At 40.9% G+C, this 9,575-nt stretch overlaps 1 protein-coding gene across 3 annotated transcripts in view; it reads right to left on the bottom strand.

The window, feature by feature from the left end:
• Positions 1-4,534: 4,534 nt before the first annotated feature.
• The window catches only part of LOC144681571 (mitogen-activated protein kinase 14B), a 33,395-nt gene continuing 28,354 nt past the window's right edge, over positions 4,535-9,575 (bottom strand). For all 3 annotated transcript variants that reach the window (XM_078543269.1, XM_078543270.1, XM_078543271.1), the window contains 4 exons: positions 8,511-8,590; positions 7,481-7,559; positions 6,938-7,111; positions 4,535-4,759 (listed from right to left, as the gene is read on the bottom strand). In XM_078543269.1, coding sequence (XP_078399395.1) covers positions 4,698-4,759; positions 6,938-7,111; positions 7,481-7,559; positions 8,511-8,590 — 395 coding nt within the window. In that variant the 3' untranslated portion in view covers positions 4,535-4,697. The remainder of the gene's footprint in view (positions 4,760-6,937; positions 7,112-7,480; positions 7,560-8,510; positions 8,591-9,575) is intronic.

Genomic DNA, 9,575 nt, shown 5'->3' with positions numbered 1-9,575 from the left:
TGAGTTTTTAAAGAAAGTAAGATAGTCTTGGTGGAATATTTGACCATGGACTTATTAAGCAGTGATCTGGAGAGAGAACCTTAATGCTTTTTTTTTCTTTTCTATCTACCCTACCCATTTCCTTACCTTCCCCTTCACTTAGTTGTACTGAGGCAAATTGTATAACATACCAACTGCTGTTTCACAGCACAGACCTGTATCATTCATGTCCATAGTTCAGTGTACTGGCTGCATTTTACCCCAAAAGACTTTGAGGAAAGTCTTCAGCTCAATTATTTGTGACATTTTTTTCCCCTTTCCCTTTATCAGGGGGGCCAACACTTGCTGCTGTGCCGGATTAAACTATGCTTTCAGGTCAGATTCCATGATAACTAGTCATTTGGTGGACAATGAAAAAGTTAATCTATACATGGGTAATTGAGCATATCAAAATATTTTGGCTCTGAATTATTTTAAGTCTAGACTCCACTTTTTACTTTCAGTAACTTAAGTTTCTGCTGCAGGCAGGTTTTAACTTACTTTTATTAATTATAAATCAATTAGGTATTTCCAGTTGGATATTGTTTATAGAATCTGTTTTATGTGAAATGACAGCATGTTGGATTTTAAAAGGAATATTTCAAGGGTAGTGATGTGTGTTGGGGTTGAGAAGCTCACAAGAATATGTGAAAATAACAAGCAGGAAAAAAGCAGTTGTCCATCATTCCTGACCCTTATGCAGGATGGCTGGCATTTCGTGACTAGATGGAGTAATGGTTCCTGTTAGATATAAATAGCTGGGAGCTCTACTATTATCAGCATTTACTGAATTGTAAAGTGGATGCTGCCCTTTTGGTCACTTGGCAACAAAAGAGTTTTGTACTGTTTACACCATACATACCCTGATACTGTACAATACACTGAAACACCTTTTGGGAACATCATGTGCTCAAGGTGAGACGGGAGATCTTTTTAAAGTGTAAAATGGTTTATTGTTTTCACGGAGCTTTAAAATATGTCTTGCCTGGGATAAAAACAGCTCCAACTCCTGTTCAAATCAGAAATCTCTGTTGCAAATCTCCCTATCAATTATGGTGAAGTCAGTTCTCTGACCCAAGGACTGAACAAATGCAGCAGGCTTAAAGCAGCCCTGTACAGTACAGACTGATCCCCAATTAGCTACATAATGTCAGCCACAGCAATAAACTAAATACTGTGACTATTGTGTATTTCTGTTGTAGAATGTGGTATGAGGACCTTGCAGATAAATACACTGTATGCTTATGAGGAGGTACTTATTGATATCCTACATTGTATCCTAGTTGGTAACTAACCCAGCATACATGTGATGGGGATATTAGGCATTTTGCAGATTTGAATGATGACCAAACAATGATAATTATTCATATCTTGATTTGCACCTTTTCTTTGTGCCACACAGGAAAACATTTTTTATTGAAGGGCTACAGCTGACTGCCAAGTTGAAAAAGCCTTTTTTTAAAAAAGAAATGTTAGAAAGTAATGATTAGCTGATACCAGCTTCAATTTTAGAAATCAAAGGTCAGAGGACAAGATTGAGAGATTTAAGAAGTTTCACGTTTTAACACCCTGGAAAATAAAATGTTGGGGTAGAAGTGAGTGGTGTTCTTCCTCATCCATTTTGCAATGAGCAACAGTTTATTTGAGCTTAGAACAAACAAAAGGGAGATGTTGAGAGGTGCACTCACCATAGTATCAAATAAAAGATATGTGGTTGTCATGGAGGCTAGGGGTGAAAGAGATCATCTGCAATGTTTTCTTTCTTTCAAAGGAGCACAAGAGATGCAAAACTAATTTCCCCAGAGATGAGACTGAAGCCATTATTCTTGGTCCTTACTCCAGACTCCCTTCCCTAGCTACCAACTCTATCCCTCTCCCTGGCAACAGTCTGAGGCTAAATCAATCCGTTAACAACATTGGTGCCATATTTGTTCCCGAGATGAGCTTCTGCCCACATATTTATGTCATCACTAAAACTGCCAATTTCCTCCTCGGTAACATCACCCGATTTCTCCCCATCTCAGCTCATCTGCTGGTGAAGCCCTCATTCGTGCCTTTGTTACCTCCGGACTTGACTATTCCACTGCATTTCTGGCCGTCTTCCCCCATCCTACCTTCTGTAAAATTGGGATTACCAAAACTCTGCCGCCTGCTTCCTTAATCATGCTAAGTCCCATTAACCAATCTATCCCTGTACTCGCCGACCAACATTGATTCTAGTCTTGACTTTTAAAAATTCTCAGCCTTGTTTTCAAATTCTGCCGCGTGGCCTTGCCCCTCCCTATCTCTGTAATCTCCTTCAGCTTCACAACCCTCCAAGATATCCGCACTCATCTAATTCTGACTTTTAATCATTCTGCCATTGGTAACCACATCTTCCATTGTCTAGGACCTGAGGTTTGAAATTCCCTCTCTACACCTCTTCCCTCTACCTTGCTTTCCTCCTTTAAGACATTCCTTAAAACCTTCCTTCTTTGACCAAGTCTTTGGTCACCTGACCCAATGATCGGTATTTAATGGAGACGATCGGGGTCTCGCCTGCCGGCTACAAAGCTGGCGATAACCCTGCATTGCCTGCTTTTAGGGAAGGCCTGTCACATTAAGTCCAGGTCAGCCACTTAACTGTGCAGCGGTGGGCTTTTCCGAGGATCAAGGTCCCTCTGGGGTCGAACTCCCGCTGCTAAGAGCTGCCAGCCAATTTGAGTATGGCAGCTCTTCATTGGTTGGCAACACCACTAGAAAGGCAGTGGCTGCTGCTGGTAATGCATCCACCTGCAGCCTAGGATCACCATGGACCCAGGCACAGCTTAGTGATAGAAGGTAGGGGTGGGGGATGGGAGGTGGGGGTTGGCAGCAAGGGCATGGGGTTGACTCTCCTGCTGGGTCCCTTGAACAGGCACTGAGTGCCTTTGAATGAGGAACTCCTCCTTCCTCCCCCCGCTGAGCGTACTCTTGCCCACTTTAAGTGCCTCAATTGGCAAGGCAGGAAAGCTATCCATGAGCCTGAGCCTTTAGAGGTGGTAAAGCAGAAGGGTAATCACCTACTATTGGCCTGTCTGATTAAATGCCCCTGCCAGCCACCAAACCTGCCATGGGTGAGGGCATTCAATTCTGCCCAATGTCTTTATGTGGCTAAGTATCATTATTTTGTTTTATAATGCTGCTGTGAAGTGCCTTGGGATGTTTTATTATGTTAAAGGCACCATATAAGTATAAGTTTTTAATATATTGATACTGTCACACATTAAGTTAACAGAGGGTGCCCAAAGCCATGGAATCTTTCCCCCTACCTTTATTCAAGAACTTAATGGAGGAAAATTAGTTTGAAAAAAATGACCATTCCTGTAAGCTGTTTCAGAGCATCTTTCCCTTTGTTAATTGGTCTGTATGCTAATAGAGAAAATATGGTGGTAGCCATAGGTAATGATACGTTGATTCAATACTGAATGAATTTCCACAATCACTAATCTGTTAAGAGTGACAAATCATGTTGATTTATATCGAGTATATAAGCTCTAGATATCTGCCAGAGGCTAACTTGACAAAACAAAAGAATCTCCATTATATCATAGTTTGTGTTGATGGAAATGATGCCTAAGATTACATCAGTGCACCATGAGCTTTATAGGCAGTTAAGAGTTGTTGAGGGGATAAGTATCTCACACACAAGAGGAATGGAACTTCTTTAACACTAGGAGGGGAGTTCTATTTAAGGGAAAGGAAGATAGGTGAGGCCAAGAACATTCATAGATAGAGGATAAAGGCTGGAATCCATCAAAAGATCAATGGTGATATCTGTTGATTAGTTTTACAAGAGAAATTTATAAACTATCTCTGAACAGTCCCCCAGGGCATCATAATGAGTTATTGGGGAAATAACTGAACCATACAGACTAAGTTTAACCTGAGATCTGGATGGTGTCTGAGTGCTGGTCATGGTCCCACACCCTATCTCTTCAGTGCTTAGTGGAAAATTAGACAGGATTCCTGATCACTAATTGCTGACATCTGCCACAATTGCACTGGTGTAATCTTGGGCACCATTTCCATCAACACGAACTATGATATAATGGAGATTCTTTTGTTTTGTCAAGTTAGCCTCTGGCAGATATCAACAACTTATATACTCGATATAATCAACATGATTGTCACTCTTAACAGATTAGTGATTGTGGAAATTCATTCAGTATTAAATCAATGTACCATTACATATGGCTACCACCATAGATTCCCTATTAGCATAGAGACCAATTAACAAAGGGAAAGATGCTCTGAAACAGCTTACAGGAATGGTCATTTTTTCAAACTAATTTTCCTCCATTAAGTTCTTGAATGATGGTAGGGGGAAGATTCCATGGGTTTGGGCATCTTCTGTTAACTTAATGTGTGACAGTGAGTATCAACAGGTTATTGTGGCATAGGCTGGTACATTGCAGCAGTTGCATGCATATCTGATGTCCAGCAGAGGTCAGTAGACAGCAATCAGCAGCAAGAAAAATAAGCAATGTCAAAAATACTCTAACCCTGTAGGTACTGAGGTTAATTGCAGCACTCCTGGCTGAGAACAGCCAACTCGGTACAAATTAGGAATTGAGCTTCAGTTTTTGTAATAATGAAGTAAACAAATACTGAATAAATTGCATTCTCCAATTTTAAAAGTACGACTAATCATGACTGCATCATGTTGCCATTTGTCTTGGATTGTCAGGGTCGAAGGTTGCAATCTCCATGTGAAGAAGGCCTACAAAAAAAAACACCAACCTTTAGATTTGGAATTACTTGAATATGCAATAATACCCATTGGAACAGACTGCTATTTTCTTGGAAACAGGATCCAAAGCAGTGTGCTAACCCCCCCCCCGCCCCTGCAATACTTTGGCTGTAAAGGAATATTATGTTTTACATATTAAACACAGTGAGGATCAGGGCTATTTTGGCTCAGTTTTTAAAGGCATTATGTAGCTATATTGCACAGACCTGGAGTTCCCATCAATTCCTAATTTGGAAAGCCTAATCTTTGCACATTGAGAGACAAGTGGGTAATTACATTAGCTTTCATATTCCCACTACATAGCCCATGATCTCAAACAGCGTTCCTGTATATGCACAGCACAGGTCCGATACATGCGCAGCTTCTTTCCATAAACTCTAATGATGCCCTTCCCAATTATATGCAGCAAACCAACCCTTTCCCTGTCACCAATAATTCCCAGGTTATGTACAGTAAAATGCACATTCACTGCTTAATTTAACAATGCATCTCCATTTTATACAGTGATCAGCCATTCCCAAATTTGGTACACTACACGTATGATCCAAAGCAGTGTGCTCCTTTACCCCACTACTTTGTTAAACATAATGTCCCTGTTTTGTATTTAACAACTCTCCTGTCCATGCTAGGGGTATAGCACATCTGATTACAGCCACCCAAACTCAATAAAACTACTCTTAGTACATCACACCCAATTGAATTGGCATCACTCTTGAGCCTGAAGGTTGCTAGGTACTTAGATCCAATATAAATTTACCCTTCTAGCTGGCCATTTCCCATCAACATAGATAGACCGTGATCTTGGCGAGTACTATTTTGGCAGTGAGTATGCTCCAAACAGCTAAGTAGACCGCCATCCCCAACTCCCTCCCCACAACAAAGTCATGCTCCAACCTTTACCACTCTGAAAAATTACTCATTCAAGGAAAGTGGTGTCAGTTTACTGACAGACCGAACTTGTGCAATGCATATCCTATCCTAGGGAATAAACAGTGAGGGCCACTGATGCACATAAAAAAATATTGAAGAACAACAGTATAGTGGAAGTCCTCACCAGTTATATGTCAATGTCTGCCCACATAAAAATTAAAACTTTGAAAATCAGTATTGCAAACCAGTGAAATAGTTTGCAAAGAAGAGGTGTGGGCTATTCAACCTCCTTAAGATAGGACAGCGGCACACCATTCTTTTCAGCAGACAGTGCAAGTAAGAGCAGGAAGTTTTAGCCAGGTATTATATGTTAACTTGAATTATATTTTCATGCCATAAGCATGTAAAAAGGAAATAAGTGTTTAAATAAACAGGAGAAAATAACTGACCCTAATCAGTTCAAATTGGACTATCCATCTCTACGTCTTGCCAGTCCCCCTCACACATGCACTATCTCACTGTGTAGGAAAGGAGCAGAGAACCCCTTTGGAAGATCATGGATATTAAAGAACCTACTTAATTTTAAAAAATGTGAAATAAAACCTCTATTTGATTTGAGACATCTTTAAATATTGTTTTTCAGCCCAACGGTGACTACAGTATCTGGATCGCCACTTGCAACAGGGCATTAGACATACTGGAGAGTGAGTAGCTCAGTGCAGAATCCTATGTATCAGCATCTGAGATGAGCCATAATGCCCTCAAGCCCCAAATTAGAAAAAGTCAGCTGCTGTATAACCATTTGAAGTTGACTAAATAAATATCAACAGGCCATTTCCATCTGGAATTTCTACATTACCAGGGATGATTTGCCAGATGTGAAATTGACATTTGAGCCTTAGATTAACTCATTCTTTCCCAAAAAGGGCAGAAAAAACTATATACAATGTGGCATACAGTGGAAGTGCTCCAATGCACTATGCCATGGAGTATTAAGCAGCTTATGCCTAAGCCTTCCCACAGAATAGATTATACTTCTCCCTATAGCAATGTTACCGTGTAAAGCCAAGTGAGGGCATCACTGCCATTGGGAGGTTGTAAGTATTGGAAGATATATCAACCCATGTTGGTCTTCCACATCTCTTTTTCAAAGCTGCATAGATGAAGGGTGGGGAGCGGTACCTTTACCCATCATTTAACCATGGAAGTGCACCACACTGAGTTTCTAAAAATGAGAAGTGTCACATTACATAGTGAGATATACTGGGTAACATTTACTCTTCCATTCTTCAATCTTTAGGTCCAGACTTTCAAAGGAATCATCATATGGTTCCGCCACTGGCTCATTGTCTGGATCATGATATTCACTAAGATAAGGCTGTGCTAATGCATCACCAGCAGCTATTCTCTCATCAGGATCTAGATTCAGCATCTTTTCCAACAAATCAACCGCTAGTGGAGAAAAGGGAGACAGGTAAATTAGTCTCATCTCAAGACGTATGCTATATACATCTAAAACCCCGTGCAAGTTGTTGCATAAAAGCATCCCACACCTACTCTCCATGAACAAAGAAATCAATACTGTACTCTGAATATCAAGATGTCTGTTTAACCTATAAGTTTTTGCTCTTCTATATTTATAACTTGTTTTTTTATGAATTTTCTTCTCCCATCTGTTTCATTCCACCTCCAAGCTATTTACTGTCTTGAGAAATGTCAGTTTACTCTAGAGAAATTGGAACTAGCCTTGTGTAATTACCCCTCTTTACCAGCCCCTCCCCTCACACATCCCCAAATGAGCTTTACCAGTATTTCCAATACCTTCCTTTTTCATTGTTGGAAAAACCTGCTGGAAATCTTTCTTCCTTTTTGGTGTGAGGGAGTAAACATAGTTTCTTGCCTGAAGAGATCCAAAGATATTAATTACAAACTCTCTCAGTCACCATTCAGTTAACAATGTTAAATGCAGCAATCCAAAGTTCAGAGTACTGAATATTCCATGGAGTCTGCCAGATTTCATGTCTCAATTGTGTTATTAAATGCTTGACTTCTCCATGGCTTAATGAGTATATTCAGACTGCTTAAACCATACTCACCAGCAAGATCCCAGGTTCAATCTGTGCATAGTTACCTGATCGCAGCTGTGGTGGCAGGAGGAATCTATCAATAAGCATTGATCTCGCTTGATTAGGGAGAGAACAATTAGCTATGGTTATTGCACTTGACTGCTGTTCAGTAACTGCTGTTGAAGACCACATGTGCAAAAATGGGGTGATGAAATCATCAGCTCAGCACTAATGCCCCATCAGTCAAATAGACTGTCGTCACTCACTGTCTTGGCTCATAAAAAGGAAACGGGTCATTATGTAGGTATGTACAGGTATGTAGCCTAGCAAGAAGTCAATGTTTTCAGAGGAGGATGGGGAATGACCAGCAAATGGCTTTGGAATGTTACGAGAGCATATAGTCATAGAGAAAAAAATATTCACAGGATTTTCTGAAAACATATTCTCTATCAAAATCCTGCAAGGATCTAAAAAGAATGACTTTTTTCTAATATTACATCCTCAAGTTACAGTATATTGTGGCTCGGAGTTAGCAACCTTACCTTTGAGCTAGTAGGTTGAGTTGAAATCTGACTCCAGTTACTTAGAACACAAAATCTAGACTGATACTCCAAGGAGCCCTGCACTGTCTGAGATGTTGTCTTTCCGACAAGATGCAGACCCTGTCTGCCTTCTCAGGTGATCATAAAAGATCCCATGATACTATTTTAAAAAATAGAACAGGGGAATTTGTCCAGTATCCTGGCCAATATTTTGAAAGATTATTTATCAGAACTTATACCTACCTCTTCGCTCTGCATTTTATCTACCAGAGGTTGCGGTGGAGTTCCTGTCACATTCATGATCTTTTTCAGCTGATCAAAATCTGCATGGAAGAGTTAAGGAACAACCCAGAACCAAAGCCCTAAGCACAGCCCTAATACTCCCCTTCATAGCATATCTGTGCATTAACACATACTAAGGAAGAATGTATATGATCCCCTGACCTTCAAAAAATAGACATTCAACATGCAGGAAATTACATCCTTTGAGAATTGCTTTTTCAAAATTTCAAGGAAGAACATTATCACACCTCTGTTTATTTTTAATGGTTACATGAAACTTTAGAGCTAAAGCTTTGATCTTACACTCAGTCCAACCCCCCTCTAGCCGCCTCTCCTGGTCCGACTTTGGATGCAGACAGTCTAGCTGTATCACTGTGTAATTATACCTTTTTTGTTATTCATTCACGGGATGTAGGCTTCGCTTGCTGGGCCAGCATTTATTGCCCATGTCTAGTTGCCCTTGAGAAGGTGGTGGTGAGCTGCCTCCTTGAACCACTGCAGTCCATGTGGTGTAGGTACACCCACAGTGTTGTTAGGAAGGGAGTTCCAGGATTTTGACTCCGTGACAATGAAGAAATGACGATATATTTCCAAGCGAGGATGGTAAGCGACTTGAAGGGAAACTTGCAGGTGGTGGCGTTCCCATCTAACTGCTGCCCTTGTCCTTCTAGGGGGTAGTGGTCATGGGTTTGGAAGGTGCTGTCAAAGGAGCCTTGGTGAATTCCTACAGTGCATCTTGTAGATGGTACACACTGCTGCTACTATGCATCGGTGGTGGAGGGAGTGAATGTTTGTGGATGTGGTGCCATTCAACCAGGCTGCTTTGTCCTGGATGGTGTCAAGCTTCTTCATTGTTGTAGGAGCTGCACTCATCCAGGCAAGTGGGGAGTATTCCATCACACTCCTGCCTTGTGCCTTGTAGATAGTGGACAGGCTTTGGGGAGTCAGGAGGCGAGTTACTCATCACACAATTCCTAGCCTCTGACCTGCTCTTGTAGCCACAGTATTTATATGGCTAGACCAGTT

Source organism: Cetorhinus maximus, chromosome 6, assembly GCF_964194155.1.
Source record: "Cetorhinus maximus chromosome 6, sCetMax3.hap1.1, whole genome shotgun sequence".
In the NCBI taxonomy this organism is placed as follows: Eukaryota; Metazoa; Chordata; class Chondrichthyes; order Lamniformes; family Cetorhinidae; genus Cetorhinus; species Cetorhinus maximus.
Note: the sequence above shows the minus strand (reverse complement) of the source record. Positions and strands in the feature narration are given on the sequence as shown.